We start from the raw sequence: 17781 nt of genomic DNA on the forward strand, positions 1-17781 counted from the left end.
AATTAAATTGTTTCTGTCCTCATATGTGTTTATTTCTGGCTGTCACAAGTGTGTAAAGTTATATTCTCTGATATACAAGTTATGTTATATAAGTACTGTGCTAACCAGTCCTCCATATCACCCCTTTGTGTCAGTTTGATTTGACTCATTATACTGCACTGACATCTGACATGAAAGATTGTTTAATCATAACCCAGCTGTATAACTGATGGTATACTGGATTTAAATCATAGATGAGGTGCATTGTCTGCCCAACACGTAGATATTTGGCAACTGTTGCATTTGTTTCCGTTCCAGTTCAGTGGCAAGATTACATCTCTGACTCCAAGTGCATGTTTTCAGTATTTATCTATCAGGAGTTTTCAAACTGTGAGGCATGCCTTCCCTAGTAGGCATGGGAAAGTCAAAGAGGGGGCACTGAGGGAGAGACATGAGGCAAAGATACTACTTGAGGTGAATGTGACAGGTGCATACCTCAGTCAAATCTGAACACTCAGACATGATGGACATATTTTTAGATTCAGTGTGACTTACACTTTTCAATAACGCCATGATCTCAAATAGGAGAACAAAGAGTATATTGCAAACTGGAAAGGCTAATAGCTAATTGCGCTTACTTTTAATGGTGCCACATTGAGTGGGGGTGCAGCTGTCTCAATTTTGTCTTTTGGGGTGCCCACAATGTCAAACCCCTGATGTTAATAAGGACCTAACATGTATTTGGTGCCAACTGGTTTCAGAAAATGGCATAAAAAGATGCAAATGCCCTTGTTAGTTAGTTTTTTTGGAAAATATTTTTACAGAGCTCACTAGAGGCAGCTAGAGAAAGAATTGAAGAATAAATGTTAAAGGAGCAATATTGCTCTGTAGTTTTAGATGTCTGATCAGATGAAGTTTGGTTTCATGACAAGAGGAGTAAGCTGAACTGACTAGAAGGAAGATGGCGTGCTGTCTCATGTCACAAAGCAGTCGATGTTAGCCAGTGAGAAAGAGACCCGATCAGCATTGATGTGAAGGAGAGACAGTGAGATCAGGGTTGCGGGGGCTGCTGGCAGAGTTTCGAGGCCTCATCTGGGAAAACAACAGAAATGGTTGGTGGTGGTTCGTAGTTGAGTGATTCAGATGTCATTAACCATTTTGTTTTCATACTATGTGACAAAAAAGGGGAGGTGAGAGGGAGATTAAGGAGGAGAGAGTAGGGCAGTTGTTTTGGGAGAACTTGGTCGAAGGTTGCTTTGGTGGAAATCTTTGTTGACAGGATACTTTAGCAGAGATTGCTACCATTCTTTAAACCTAGTTTGATTTAACAACCTAAATGACTATCATGGTGATGCAACCGTCAACATAGCAGAAAAGAACATGACATTAAATTTGATGGAAAATCAAGAGAGAAGTAATAGGTTTTTAAAGTTTGCTGACTTTATACTTTTATAATTGCAGTTAAAACCACTTAAACAGCACGTTCAGTCATTTTTTAAATCATTATTTTTGATTAAATGGAGTCTCACTTATTGCAAATGCAAGTCTGATTTATTTGGAATAAATGTAATGAAAGCTTGGTAAATGAAGAATAAATCACTTGATCCTCGAACCAAGAGTAGATTAAGTAATAAAAATAGAAATAGAGTATAGAGAATGACATATAGTAACAACACTCATGGCAGGCAGAGCCATGCGGAAATTTCGGTAATGCCATTACAGTTTCATCAGAAAATGTGACATTTGATTGGCACTGATGGTCGTTGTGCTCCCTAGTGATTTTTCTGTCACTCTCTTTCTCCACAGAGAACACATCTGAAGCCAGTGGTGACAAACTGATCCACATCAAAGCTGAACATAAAAACACAGAAGAAAGAGTCGTTCCTGACAAAAGTGAGAACACACCCCTACTGCATCTGCTTTCACAGAGTTTATGGACCACATGTCGACAAAAGACGGAGAAAACACAGTTTACAGACTTTGAAGGAATCGAGTTGGGGAAAATAGTGCAAATGGTGCTGCAGAACCTCCTTCCCTGGCAGCCCCACTTCAAAAAGTAAGCATATATTCAGTTATTTGTTTCTTCAATACATTTGAAATATATGAACAGTCTTTTGCTCTGTGTTGTGATCAAACCATAATATCGTTTCTGCTGTATTTGAATTTTTCACTGACGAACATTGTTGTTTGTTCACCCTCACTGTATTTCTCCTCATGCAATTTAAATACTATAGCCCTATCTATTACGATTACATCTTAGTGCTAAGCATTCAGTTCTCTGAAAAATAAATTAATGAGTTGATTAAGGACAATTAAGATATTTTCAGTCTTCAAAGAGAAAGAATATTCCACCCACTGCACGATAACAAAAGATTTTTACCCCATTTCCCAAGCTGTGTTTTTTTATAGTCCAAACAAAGATGGTAGGTGGAAATGACATATCTCCTAACTCAATTTTACAATATTGACCAGAATTCAACATTTATTAAAAAAGTTATATCTGTATATTTATGTTTTCTTTCAATATTTTGTATTTTTCTACAAAAAGATGAGTTAATGTTTTCCTTTACAAAAGGAGAAAGGACATGTGGATAGGGAATACAATCACAACGTGGTTAAAAAAATCCATCCAGATGGTTAGAGGAGTCTGTGTAGCATTCTGGGACTACCTTTAGACAATATAAAGGGTTGTCTAACAACCTTCAAGGTTTTACAAGGATGGTAGAGTAATTATTTCTCAGAGAAACAGAAGCACTGTGACTCAGATGTGATGGTTATATATGAGAGGCATGAACTTGGGCCATTTTAACCCCATCTAATGTGAATCTAACTCAATTAACTTTTGTATTAGGATCAAAATTTCAAAAGCATTAGAAGAGACTCACTCTGTATGAAATGCACCAAATGTAATATAACTACTGCTTGGAAGTCAGAAAACTGTCTGTGCCTGTAATTTTCTGTGATATTTTTACAAAAAAGCAGCAAACTGTGGTTCACCGAGAAAAGTTGAAAGTTATGAGACCTTGAAGCAATAACAAATAGAAATCAAGCCAGAGGAGCACCTTGACTGTACCTCCTTCTCAAATGGTGGCAGTAATTAAATTAGAGATAAATGAAGCCATTAAACAAACTAACACTTATCAACGGCTAAACAGTGAGCAATAAAGCTCGATTATCCCCCTCATTTTCTCCTTTTGGGCAGGAGGCCAAACAAAGCAATCAGTAAAGGTTGCACTAAAAGCCAGCACCCATTAATGAAATATACTAACTCGCTGCTATTGGTCAATTCTTTGAGGACTGTATCTTGTGACACCATGACTGCCTCAATTTGTTTTTCAATTCCAAAGCCAGAACATATTGGTCCACAGGGGCAGGATTTCATTTGATTTCTCCTCCCGCTTTACTGGTTTCCAAATGTGAGTCATAATTCTGTCGGAAAGGTGCATTTAAAAAATACGATTTTTAAGTCCTTTTCATAGATTTACATATAATACAACATTGTCTGAACCCAGGCTATCCAGGTTTAGGGGTGAAAGTGAGATCACATGAAGCCATAAGAGAGTGATGAATTTTGAACAACTTTGTGAAGCATTTTGGGATTCAAAACAACTTTTGCTTAAGATCCCAACACTCCTACAGTTGATATTTCATGCTAGAGAAACCCACACATTCTGAGAAGTCAAAGTCAAGTGTACACTGCACAGCATCTTTTCTGAGCCCTGGAGGCGGTCTGTATCTATTTATCCACTGTGATTTCTCATACGGTGAAAGACAAACTTGTACAGCTCCCATAGCGACAACACAGGATCGGATTTACTTCATTATTAACAAAAACCTCCATGCATATACTAGTGCCTTTTAAACTGTAACTACAATTCAATCTCACAAGGAAACCCATCCTCACATTTACTTAAATTAGATTTCTTTAATGGCTCTGTAATTAATTTTCTAAGTTGCATTACCGCTGTAATGTTCCTTAGGACAAGATTTTATTGGACAAATGTGGATTTTAACTGTTGCCAACATTTGTTATTTCAGTCATTTTTGTCAAAGAAAAGGGAAGTGTTTGCCTTTAGACTGCTGTTTAGACGATATAAAGACTTTAAAATGGGATTAAGCAAACGCTGCATAAAAAGACTGATATAGAGGGAAAGAGAGAAGGAAACTGCTACAGATTGAATACCAATTGAATAAAATGTACAGAAATAGAAAAAAAGAACAAAATTGAAATTCAGTTGACGTAGAGGATTTTAGGACAAGACATTTTTTGACATTTGTGAACGTAACGCTAAAAGGTGACAGTAAGACAAAAGTGAAAGGAGGACGTGATTGCAAAGGAAGGTGTGATGAGTCAGCCGCCTCATCATTCCCACAAGCCACATACATGAGCGGAGAAGCTGTGAGAGGGAGAGCGAGTAACTGAAAAATAGAACTGCTTTTGTTAAATTACTGCAGACTGAAAATGAGTCCTCAGACGTGTGCATGAAGACATGCACAGACATGTTTTGATTTTGGAAAGTACAGTGTAGGCTTTGATGTGTAAATTGTGGTATGGAAGGTGTCAATGAGAACATGAAGATCCAAGTAGCTGACAGGGAAGATGAGTAACACAGTAGACTGGGAGCCACAGGCTGAGATCATGGCACCAACATGCGATGGAAACTGGTCAATGATCAGTTCAGCCAAACACTGAAATAAGACAGTTATTCATTAGATTTTCTACGAGTACTCTCTATTTTGGTGGAATGCAGTAGCAAGTGGCTTCTGTATTGAAATGTTGCGGCCAAGGACACACTGAGCTGTAGCATGAATATTTACGGTGTGAAAAAGTATTTTAGGTTGTAAGATTATACTGCACAGTAAAGATAAAGCTGAGAGGTTAAAAGCAGAATTTATACTTGTGACAAAGGAGTACCACTGTATGTGGCTACAATATTGGTTTCGAGTTCAGCGTTACCTCGACATTAGACCAATGTATTGTTCATGACTTGGCCGCATCATGTGCTAATTACACAGTAATAACACAGTAACTGTTGAGAGTGAGAGTGACTGTGGGCTGTACACATTAATTGGAGATACACCAAGGTAACTTCTGCATGAGAAACTTGTTGGACAAGCAGCCAATTACTTGTGGAGACCACATAGTGTTTGTGTACCCCCGATGTCCTTTTTGAGGAGGTATATAACAGCTACGGCATAGTCGACACCTTAACGCACCAAAGCTCAACCAATACTGGATACTGATAATTTAGGTGTTACAAAAAAATCTAATAAAAATGTAATGGTCGATGTATTTGAAATAAGCCAATGTCGGCCGATATATCTAATTTAAGCTTTACCTACTTGTATATGAATGGTCTTATAATAATATTCCACTTTCCTGGACAAGTAACCATAACATTTCTTCCCTGTTAGTTGTGATTATAATGGTAACACTGTGACAGCTTCCTGCAAGAAACCAAAGTCAGAACATAAATACAAAGCAATAACACTGTCTGGATCTTCAAATAGGAAAGGTGCAAAGAATGTTAACTTTCCTTTTAATGTGAACATATCCATCACTTTCATCCAGACAAAACAACAAAAATAGAAAGCTGACTAGAAACATCTGATTACACAATGTTGAATAAGGACAGACACAAATAATGTAAGAATATAAAATATTATAATGAGGTAAATTACATTTAAAACAAAGAAAAAGATGTACTTAATTGTTAAGTAGATGTACTTAAAGGTTGCAGTGTAACTAGCAGCAGCTGTTGATGCTGACATGTGGAAATCAGGTGTGTTTGGATGGTTTGCAGCAATGAGGATCACTTCATACTCTAAATCACATATATTTTTCACATCATTATAGCAATGGTGAGATGTTTTTCATAGCTGTTGGACCTCCAGTATGGTTGCCAGACATAACCTGACAGCCCTGTAAAGGTGTCAGCGATACAGAGAGGTTTTTCATTGATGTTATCTGTTTCTTTTTCCTCTGTTGTTATTCTGATGTGGAGGTTAATTTTCACCCTGAAAGCACAGCGCTGTCATGTGACACAGCGACATGGGCCTCCTACAACCCTGTGTTTCTATTTCAACTTGTCAGGGTTGAATTCAAATTTAACCAATTAAGCTAACCAACCTCCCTCTCTCCTTTCCTCACAAATAAAAAAAATCCAATCAGAGTCCTAGCTGAAGCGTGACAACCACAGCCTGACTCCTTGACTTAAAGGCAGAAGATAAAAAGTCCCGTTTGAAATGATCAAGTATGTTTTCTCAAAATTGAGAAGCTAGAGAATAAACCGTTTCCTCTATTTTATGTAGCACCAGCATTAGTGGAAAAAACAGCAACATTAAAAGCAGTGCAAATGATTTCAGAAGCCAGTGAGGCGTTGATCAAAGACTGTATTATGACCACTGACACAGACTGACACTTCTAAAGTTTACTTGTCAGCTAGCCTGCCAAGCTCGTGCTATCTCACTGTATCATCCACCAGTGTGGCAGAACAGCAAATCTCCCATTAAATATCAAGACCTTTATTTTAAATTGCTTCATAGATAACATCCAGAGGCATGTGGGTCAGTTGTTTTTTTCATTAATTAACAAACAAAAGAAGGAAATACTTGCTTAGGAACATTAAAGCTATTTGATATTAGAAAAGAGATTTTTCAATGTATTACAGTAGAAAAAATATTATTATTATTATTGCTTTGAGCTAAATGTAACGTCAGCATGCTAACATGCTCATAGTCACAATGCAAACAGGCTGATGTTCAGCAGGTATAAAGTTTACCAGGTTCACCATCTTTGTTTAGCTTATTAGCATACTAACATTTATTAATTTGCACTAAACTAGGGTGATTGTATTTTCAAACCCTCAAACCAGGATCCTTAAGTGTAGGCTACTGCAAACCCATGCACGTTCATGAGGAACGCATGCATCAATGCATGCATGCACCCGATGCTTATGCACACACGTAGACTTTTTCATCAGGATGAGGGACTATTATTTTAGCACTTAGCTTAACCTAAGTTGAAAACTGGGACATTTTAGTATATAACAGATATTTGTCGGGACTCGGGACACCCAGCTTGAAACCGTGACAGTCCTCGACAAACGGGGATATCTGGTCACCATATAAAACTTATCGACGAAACACTGCACTTCAGTTGAATCAAGATGACCGTTACTGTAAGGGACCCACTGCAATACACTATTGATCCGGGTTAGCATGGGGTACATTTTGAACACAACTCCCTCAAAACCCTGTCAGCATCATGTTAGATTTATTCTTACCTTTGCACACAATGCGGGAGCACATTGCTGCAAAGATCTGCGGCCCCTTTTGTCAATGCTGAAAGGATTTACCTGTAATCTTGCTGTCGGCAGGAAGAAACACTGAGCCGAAAGAATGCAGGGGCAACAGCAGCTGCAGTGGAGAGGACAAGGAATTAGACTGGTGGCACGGCACAACGTATTATAGTGCTGTAAAAATAAAACATGTCATAGTGCTGTAGAGCTATATATCAAGTCACTTCAGGGCCCGTGAGCCGCATACCCACTAGCAAACAAACACCCCCCAAGATAAAAGTACATCCCCAACTGTGAATTATGTGAAGCACTCTATAGCTGCTGTATCTCTATTACTTTGCTACAGCATATTTTCAAAGCAGTATCTAGTAAAGTACACAACATGGGCTCTTAATTTGTAGTGCGATATGTTTTTATTATTATCCCTTTTCTTTTATTTAGATTTATTTCATATCCAATGCAATTGGATGCAAACGTGCAGAAAGTACTTGCATTGTCATACAACCATTTGTTGTATGTGTGTTTACATGTAATGAAAGTATTGGCCTAGTTTTAGTTAAATGTCTCAAATCCAGATACAATTGTGATGTGATTTATTTGAAATGGAATTGAATCTTTGGTTTGTACATGTTATTGAAGAATCTAAGCTCTTGGTGGATTTTGTTTTGTTTTTAACATAATCCATCATCAGAAAATACAAGTCTTTTTCATTGAAATGTCAATATAGACTGTATGACAAAAATAAGAAAATGATATTTATCCAGGAACACAAATCTTTATATGTCACACAACAGGGTCTTTGTGTCAGCAGCTCAGATGAGAACTGCTGAGTGCAAATCTAATCACTTCTTCATGCCAGGAAATGGGTGCATAAACCAAGAAAAAAACTGTGTTCATATGATGGGAAGAATCCATTACTTATTAAGCCTTTAACATGTTATCCAGTCTGCTTCGATAGCATATTTACATGGCATGTTTTCAAAGAAGGGAAGATGATAACAGAGTTAAAAGGAGTGTAATGCATTGGCACATCAAATAATTCATAATTATAATTTATTATGAGCCACAAACACAGGGACTCATTTGGTTTGAAATATGTGAGACGATGAATATAGATGGCTTTATTCAAAACACTTGAACATCATTTGTGATGATGACAGTGGTGTGTGTTTATGCCACATAAAAGTGACAATGAAGATCATGATTTTGCATGTATGAAAGAAGCAAATTGTGGAGAGTAAAATATTTCAGTTTTTTGTGCTACGGTGCGTATTTGTGCCTTGTTTGTTTCCTTTGGGGATTAAAGTCCATCTTTTATCTTTTAATAGCTTCAAGATTATAGTACATTATTGCAAAGACATGGTCTCTTAGCTAGAGTATTACAAGAAACATTATATACACACACGAACAAAACCCAGCAACCGCTACGATTAACCAAAATGAATAGGCCATGCTTTTCTGGCCTCTCTTATTTCTTTCTATCTCAGATCCCTCAATTTATTTCTGTCACCACCAAAACCATCATGTTTCACGTCATCCTTTCCCCTTTCCACATGTCCAATCTGTAAATCTAAAATACGATCCATGGACGTGGAATGTAAGATAAGCTGTGGGCCACTATTATCTTTTCTCTGCCATCAGTAAAGTGGATTTCCTGATACATCAGCAGCCCCCTTCGGTCATCCAAAATCCGGTTTTCCAGATTTCCCAGTCCTATCCCTCTGTGGGGGTCTAAATGGGGAGATGAGATTCAAAGGTCTTGCTCAAAGCTGCTTTCTGTCACTCTCTCACTCTTCTCTGTTTTTTTATGTAAATCGATCCAGTCTTGGGTTCCAGTATTAGATTGGGGGTTGTTGTGTGTACTGTACTCTGCCTGAGGCGGCTGGCTGTCTGGCTAACACATTACCCCACATCCCTGCTTTACTCCCCTCTACAGATAACTGAAATGTAGACTGCAACCATATAGATTGTTCCCATATGGGTTAATGTTTGCAATTTGATCCTGCATGGGTAGACAAACACACAGTACTTCCGAAGCAGAAACATGCACACACACAAACACAAAGACCAGTCAGGTTTTACATCATTTTCTAATAGAAGAAGAAAAATGAGCAACCATAAGGCAGAAAAAATCCTGAAATGACTGTCCGCCATTCTTTGTAGCACCTGCTTAATCCAGAGAATCACAGCTCAATATGCTCTATTAATCCCTCTCGCTCCACTTCAATCTCACACCACATATATCTTGTTTTTAAAGGGCTGACCCAAATACCCCAGTTTTCAGACTTACTGCTGATGCTCATGGGATTCAAAAGTCATCCATTCTTTAGCACTACTGAGCCTTACACACTCATGCAAGGACAGAAACCTTGTGAACGTTTACAACAGAATACAGTGTATATTATTCTTACTCATAACACAAAGTGTACAATAATATCAGCTTTTTAAATTTCAGAAATTATTTTACTCTCCAGGTTCCAACTAACAGCACTTCTCTGTTTCAAGAGGTGGGAGGTAGAAATAGGCACAAAAAATGAGTTCCATCATAAGTAAATAAGTGATTTTAGCTGATGGTGATGGAAATCTAACAACTGAAACAAGAAATAAAATAAGGCTTTAACTAGGAAAATAATGCAGTGATAAATGGTGATATTGTTAATAATCGCATTATTATGCATTTATTTTCTATTAAAGTCCCAAGTCTGGTATTCAATGAGAAATCTTTATTAGTATGACCTGTTGGTGAACAGATTGTCAGCATGATTGATACAAATTTTACATATAGCTTTCTGTAATAATGCCTTGTCAGGGTTGTAGAAATAAATGAACAATATCTGGAAAGAAGCACCCAAACTTAGATTAAGTGGTAGTCTTAAGTTAAATGAAAAAAGAAAGAGAAGATATTTGGAAATAAAATAGTTTATTGATTTCCAATGCCACCTTTATATATTTATATGCAGTGCTTTACTAAGGTGCTGCAATAATGTTTTTCAGTCAAAATATCATCATTTGGGAGCTTATATGTGATGTTTGCAATTAAATTGGCATGTATTTCTGCCACCCCTTAGAGTCTCCATGTCATCCTCTTGGTTTGTCCCTGAAGTCTAAATCTAATATACTGGTGAATATGATGGTCATAAAATCATGCTCACATCAACTGTCAGTGGAGAATAAGTGCACTCCCCCATTTGTAAGAAAAAATTACAAAACATTTGAAATTGACAAGGATAGACAGTGATTACTTGCCATTAAATTATACCTGATCAGCCTGAAAAACTGTTAGTGTTAGGTGTTTATCTTTTCAAACGGTGATTCATTACACTTGAAAATGAGAGAAATGTCAACAAAGTTTGTCAACAAAATGTTCAATATTTTGGTAATGAATAAGCACATACAGATTAATGTTTGCAAATATGTGTTCAGCAAAGTCAACTCCCAGCAGAGTTGTCATTTATTTGGTTAATTATCGCGCTGTCTAACTTACACTCATGGGAATCCTGTAATCTACATGAGAGCCGACTGGCTCTGGCAGATCACCTCGGATTTGTGAGAAAATCAATACTACAGCCTGACTATGTCTGTTGCTGTGTGGGCCTTAACGGTTTGACTAATGGCTCTGGTTATTGAAGACTGTGATGGGCTCAAGTTGTCACCGTGCTGCAATGTACCAGTTTCCAAATCTCTGTAGTCAATAATGTGCTTAATGTTATGACAGCTCTCGCTTAATCAGTAACAACAACAACTTGTGGTGCCAATCAAGTTCTGAGCACAGCTCACGTAGACTCCCACAGCACAATTGTGGTGACTGCAAATAGTTAATTAGTTGTCACATTATTTTCATTCTGCTGCAGATTATACTGAATCCATGCATTACTATTTTATTGTGCTTTATTTAATCAATACAACTAAATTAAGAAGATGAAGAAGTTGATTTCTGTAGAAACTTTTACAAAGTATTATTGTGCCATATTTAATGCCTGATGAAAATTTTGCTCGTGAAGACAATGGTTCTGAGGTAAAACACGTTGTTCCTTCTTGATGATGAAAAGTGTATTCAGAGTGTCTGGCTAATGCAGCCATCTGCTGGCAACTCCTGATGGAGTTATGGAGCCTCTCAAGATCTCTTAAATAATTTAGAATTAGAGAATATTCTCAAGGCTTCATATTTATGCACAAAGCTTAATTCTAAATGTAGGATTGGGTCTGTCAGCTCCAGAGTAGCTTTTCCGAAGACTAAATATTCACTCTGCTTTGAATATTTAGTACAGGACACACTAAAGTTTAGTCTTATAACTGCCTGTAATCTTGGATTACTGTTGCTAATTCAACATAATGATTGTTGGCTAAAGTGTTGGCTTCAAGCTTTGAACTGATGGCAGAATGTTGCAAGAGGCTGTGATGGGAATCCTTACAGATCCTTCCATGTGTGCACATTTCCCTAATGATATTATTAATATTAAAGTATTATGTTTATGTTATTAAAGAAACAAAATTCTAAAAAAAACAATCTTGTTACTGAGTGCAAAATGTCTTTGTGGATTATGTTTAGATATGATAATTGTAGCACATTCCTAAATATTAATATTGCACATTGAGTTCATGAAAATTCACTGAAAGCACCTCAATTGTCTCGTCACCTGTGACCATTAACTAATTCATTTGTGCATCAGTGCTGACTGTAATTTCTCTTTCTCTCTCAGGGTGGAGGTCACAGGATTCCAGTTCACTGCAACGATTTGAGGATTAACAACAGATCTGGAAAAGAGAGTGCTTATGTTCACCATAATGGCACCTGTGGGTGTGGCTAAACTGCGGGCTCGGCTCTTCCTACTGTTTCTTTGCTTGACACTACGTGCTGGCATGCTTCAGTTTGCTGCAGCCACGATACAAGGATACATTGGAGACAGGGACATGATATGCCCATCTGTATGCAGGTGTGATGAGGACTTTATCTACTGTAATGATCGTGGCCTGAGCTCCATCCCGTCACTGCCTCCTTCGGCGTCTGTCCTCTACCTTCAGAACAACCACATAAACAACCCGGGTTTGCCCACGTCCTTGGAGCACCATCTTGCCGTCCGTGTGGTCTACCTCTATGATAATGAACTGGATGAATTCCCCCTGCACCTGCCACCAACTGTCCGTGAATTGCATTTGCAGGATAACAACATACGTACTATTCCTCGTAGTGCGCTGGCTCGGATGCCGTTGCTAGAGAAGCTCCATTTGGACGACAACTCTATTTCCACTGTCAGTATTGAGGACCAGGCCTTTGCTGACAACCCACGGTTGCGCCTACTGTTCCTTTCACGCAATCATTTATCTAGTATTCCCTCAGGACTGCCTGCCTCTCTAGAAGAACTTCGCCTGGATGACAACCGAATCTCCACTATCCCAACACATGCCTTCCGAGGCCTCACCTCACTGAGATGTCTTGTCCTGGATGGGAACCTTTTGGCAAACCAGCGCATTGCCGATGACACATTCTCCCGCCTTTCCAACCTGACTGAGTTGTCCCTAGTCCGTAACTCCCTCCAGACCCCACCTGTCAACCTGCCCAGCGCCCATCTACTGCGCCTGTCTCTACAGGACAATGCCCTAACTCATATGCCACGTGGTTCCTTGGATGGCATGCGCAGGCTGCAGAGACTGGACCTGTCAGGAAACAACCTGACCACTCTGCCAAGGGGACTGTTCAAAGACCTGGAAAGCTTGGGTCAGCTGCTGGTGCGAGGCAATCCTTGGCACTGTGGCTGCAATCTGCGCTGGCTGTATGACTGGCTGAATGCCCGTGGTAACTCCATCACTGTCAGAGGTCTCACCTGCCATGGGCCTGACAGGGTGCGAGACATGGCTCTGACAGACTTGACCAGTGAGATGGAAGAATGTGAGGTGGTGAGGACAGCGGGGACAAGGGACAGAGTGGGTGGAGGTGGGATTGATAGTTCTACTACTCAAACCCCTCCACAGGGCTCTCTCTTCACCCTCCGCTCGAAGCGTCCTGGCCTGGGGCTTCCTGATTCTGGTTTAGACTACACTCTCAGCAGCAGCGGTGTGGGAAAGAGCCTGGCCCTCAATGTGAAGCCCCTCTCTCACAACAGTGTCCGTGTTACCTGGAGCGTGGCCCAGCCCAGCTCCTCCTTTAGGCTGAGTTGGCTCCGACTGGGTACTGGGAATGCCATGGGATCAATCACAGAGACTCTGGTCCGGGGCGACCGTCGAGAGTACCTGCTTACCTCCCTGCAACCACGCTCCAGCTACATCATCTGCATGGTACCCCTCCCTGCCAGTTCAGAAAGCAAAGGGGCAATTTCTGGAGATGCTGACTCCGATGAAGCTCTGGTGTGTGCAAAAGCTGAAACGTCAGACATCAGTCCATTGGAGGAGGAGGAGAATGAAGACTCACAGCAGATGACAGCTCTGCCCCTAGCAGGGATTATTGGTGGGGCTTCCGCCATTGTATCTTTGGCTCTTATTTTTGGTGTCTTCTGTTGGTATGGACATAGGACTGGGCATTTGTGTCCTCGTGACCACTATACTCGCAGCAGCTCCAGAAAAAGCAAGACCTATGATGATTACATTGAGTCAGGCACCAAGAAGGACAATACCATCTTGGAGATCCGCGGTCCGGGATTCCAGATGACGCCTATGGCGGCTTGCCAGCCAATGCAGCCTAAACCCCTACGAGAGGATTACATAATTCATACCATATTCCCCTCCAATGGCACTGGCCTGTACAAAGGTGCCAACCATGTTTCTAATGCAGGACATGGCACCAACCGCGGCTATAGAGAAGGAGGAATCCCAGATATAGACTACTGTTACACATGATGTACTGTACCAGATCCTGTTCACAGTGTTATTGGTAAACTGTATAGATGCACAATTTCCCTTCGCATGGACACTTCTGAAGCACCCCTCTGTGCCTTCTTCTTCTGGTCTCCCATTCCAAATTACCTGCTGTTCACTGCACTGAAAGTACTGTATGTGATTAACTGGAACTGAAACCGTGTAGGAACAGTTCACTGCAGGAAGCAGCAGCCAGTGCCCCAGGTGTAAATGCACAGCTGACTGTTTCTTCACCATCTTAGTAATGGCCTGTGTATGTTTTCTTTTCTGCTCTTTCCCTGTGACATGTAAGCAAAGAATGTATACACTGTGGAAAGGTCAAACTTAGTGTAGGTGCAGGTAGAGTTCCTCTTTCACACACAGGAGCCACAGCAGTCAATTCAAAATGGATTAAGAAATGATGAGAAACTGACATTTGTGGCTCTTTCCTGCTCACTGGTCATACACAGTATGTAGTCTCATCAACTCATTGTTCCAAATGCCTCAACTATATTGATGTGCCCTACCAGCTATCCAAGGAAAGGGCTTTGTAAAGCTGTGAATTGTTCTATTTCAAATGACCCAATAACCATGTGTCTTAAAGTAGGCTTGTTATTACCTTATTCAGTAGTTGGCTGGGTGAAGATCTTATCAGGGCTGATTGGCCTTGATAATACCTCTCGAGATCATTCACCTGAGATCAGTATTGTAGTGCTGCATCAGACGAGATGCAGCACAAGCGTGTAGATAATTTACTTAGATACCGACTGGGCTGTGTTTGAAAAATGCTTTGCTATTTTTATCAGTGGTTTGTTTAGTAATCAAATCCTGCACAGCTGTTTTTATTTATTTATTTTGTTCCTTATGTGATGGTTTTTGTCTCTGCTAAAATTGCTTTTTTTTTTTTTTAATTTTCACTCTCATGTTTGCCATTACTGATGAAACCCAGCTTTGATGAAGACAGTGGATTTGTTTCATCTAAACAACAAAATACGAGAAGTCAAGAAAATATCCTGATGGCTGTCTCCAGGTTCATGTTTTCCCTAAATACAGCAGAGTGAATTCTTGAGTGAGACTGTTTATAATATGTAATTTGAAAATTAGACCCCACCCAAAGACTAGCATGTCAGTCCACTAAGACAGTAGAGACCAACCTCAATCCCTCTTCTCACATGTATTGCCTGTGTGCTTAACCTGTGACTTCAGTTGGTAACTTTTGCTCACAAAATGTTTCCTCCACATTCTAAAAGTGATGGGCATCGTTCACAGAAAACCCAGACTGGACAAAATACTAATGTGGAACCGCCTGTGTGAGGCAGACTCTTGTTAGTGAACCTCGAAATGAGGGCAAGAACTGTGAGTGAAACTGAGGAGACTCAAACCGCAACACTGTTGACCTGCACTGTGGAGCAGCGGCCAAGCTGTGCGTGGGTGGATGGACTGGTGGGGGAGTTTGGGGGTGGGGTGACTCCTCAGTGAGGTGAGTTCATTGATGTTTGTTTTAGCAATGGTAAAAGGCCTCCACTCATTCCACCTCTTTTATTACTGAGCAGCACTAAAAATGTAAATGTATTAGCACTTAGCAGAGAACAGGGATAAATGTAATGACAGGCACGGGGAGACGGAGGGTAAAGAAACATCTCCAGGCACTGGAAAAGATGTAGAATTGATGGCTCTGGCGCAGGGGAATTCACCCATGCATAAATCTGTTTGTCATACTCAGCTTCTCCCCTTGGGTTTAATATTGTCCATCAGTTGTTTACCACTGTGTTGCTTCCAAAGGGGAAACCAATTGTGCTTCCTTGACTGTTCTGTCCGCTAGAGTTTTATACACTGGTGTCAGACAATATGTCAGTGGAATGTATATTTTATCTTGCACCCAAAATCACTGGCTTAAACAAACAACATCTTACTGGCCTGGCTAATTCTGTTTTGGGGAATGTTGATATAGTGTAATTGCTATTTTACAGTGGGTCTATTCAAGACACATACTTCCTCATCATTTGTATAAATAAAACCATGGCCACAGCCACATAAATATTTTTTCTGGTGAAATTATAGAAAGTAATGGTGCCATAACTTTACGTAAAAAAAAATATGTGAACCTGAGATATGTGTGGAATTTGCTTTATAAATTCATCTTCAGAGGGGATCAATAAAAAGTTTTATAATCTTGTTATTACTGCAACTTGTCATTTTCTTTTCACTTCATTTCACTTCATGCCTGAGGAGAATATTGGTATAGGGGATAAAAGTATCCCAAGAAGCTGTCTTTCATGCAAGCATTACACCTACATATTGTTTTCATTTGATGAAGGCCCTGCGTGGCACTGGGATAAAACAGTGCCAACTACAGCCTGAGGCCAGACACTTAGAGCCAGCTGAGATTATAAGAATGAGCTGGGAAGAGTCAACAGCCTGCTGCCCTTGGTGTCTTTATGTTGCCATGCAGTCTGGGACTCCACAAGGCTAATAGAGACAAACTCCAAATGAAAAACTTCATCAAAGCACTTCAGATGAAATAGAGTAATCAGCCTCTACTGGGTTGAAATTTCACTTAAATTGAGCGACTGTGCCTGTGCATCAGCTGGATACCCTTCTGTTACCTCTGAATTTCATCCACCCATAACACAGCCACTTGCTAATTTCGGAAAGGAGAACAAAGTTGCTTCATTTAGAATACAAATGAGTACAAGTCACTTAATAAAAGACTGAACAATACTGGCTTTTAAGTGAGAGCAGTATTTCACTGCCCTCTCTAACTGAAGATCTTAAGTCTGTGTCAACCTCCAGCGTCACTGAAGGGTGTAGCTTGGTGCGGTCAGGAGTGTGCTCTGTTGCACCTGCAGCCCTGGAGTACACTTTTACATCACTTTAGCAAGGTAAGTAAGTTAAAACCCTGGTCAGCAAAAACAGGACTTTCATAGGGTGGTAAGTTACTCTTTAAACAAAGAAACATACCAGTTCTGACATTTGTCGGTGCAAATTTCAAAGTATGGTTGTACATTGTAATGAAAATGTGTCCAAAAAATAGATTCACCCACTAATGTGTTGTGAAAGTGGTACTGTCACAGTTTATTCTCTACTATTGTCTGTGACAAAAATGTGTCAGTTACATTACTGCAAACTGTAAACACAGAAGCAACCCCTCACATTTAACTCCTTTGCTTGTAAACAGTGAAGATTGATTGAGTAGAAAATTCAAATCCATTGGCTGCCTTCCACAGTCCTGTTGTGTTTGGCTGTGTCAGAAGAGAGTTTATTCCTAACGTCTGTGGTCTGAATAGTGGAATTATTGGGTGCGGGACTGAAAAGGTACTCAAGAGGACCACCAACGGTTAACTTGAGGTACAAAATTTTGAAACGCCAAAGGAAGTCAGCCTCCTTTTGTTGCTTTACCGCCTTGCTTGTTTTGTTTTGTTTCCTTCTTGAATGTAACTTACATTTCTTGCCCATCACACATTTTGATTGCCACAGAACTAAAATGTGCTGCCATTTTTTACTCTATATGCCCATGGGAGTGTGGTCGGCCTGTGAGAGATTTAATGAGCATCACTAGGATCAACAATGTAACTGCTGTTGCAAAGTTTTGTGAACAGTTTGTAATGGCAGCTGAATTCCCAATGCAGCAACATTAGTTGATTGGATTATCTCCTCCTCAACATACTGGGGC

General features: G+C 39.8%; 1 protein-coding gene across 2 annotated transcripts in view; it reads left to right on the plus strand.

The window, feature by feature from the left end:
• flrt1a (fibronectin leucine rich transmembrane protein 1a) overlaps positions 1–16287 on the plus strand; it is a 37430-nt gene extending 21143 nt beyond the window's left edge. For both annotated transcript variants that reach the window (XM_051400000.1, XM_051399999.1), the window contains exons 2-3: positions 1786–2035; positions 11981–16287. In XM_051400000.1, the coding sequence (XP_051255960.1) occupies positions 12054–14111 (2058 nt within the window). In that variant the 5' untranslated portion in view covers positions 1786–2035; positions 11981–12053 and the 3' untranslated portion in view covers positions 14112–16287. The remainder of the gene's footprint in view (positions 1–1785; positions 2036–11980) is intronic.
• The last annotated feature ends 1494 nt before the right edge of the window (positions 16288–17781 follow it).

Source organism: Dicentrarchus labrax, unplaced genomic scaffold, assembly GCF_905237075.1.
Source record: "Dicentrarchus labrax unplaced genomic scaffold, dlabrax2021, whole genome shotgun sequence".
NCBI lineage: Eukaryota > Metazoa > Chordata > Actinopteri > Moronidae > Dicentrarchus > Dicentrarchus labrax.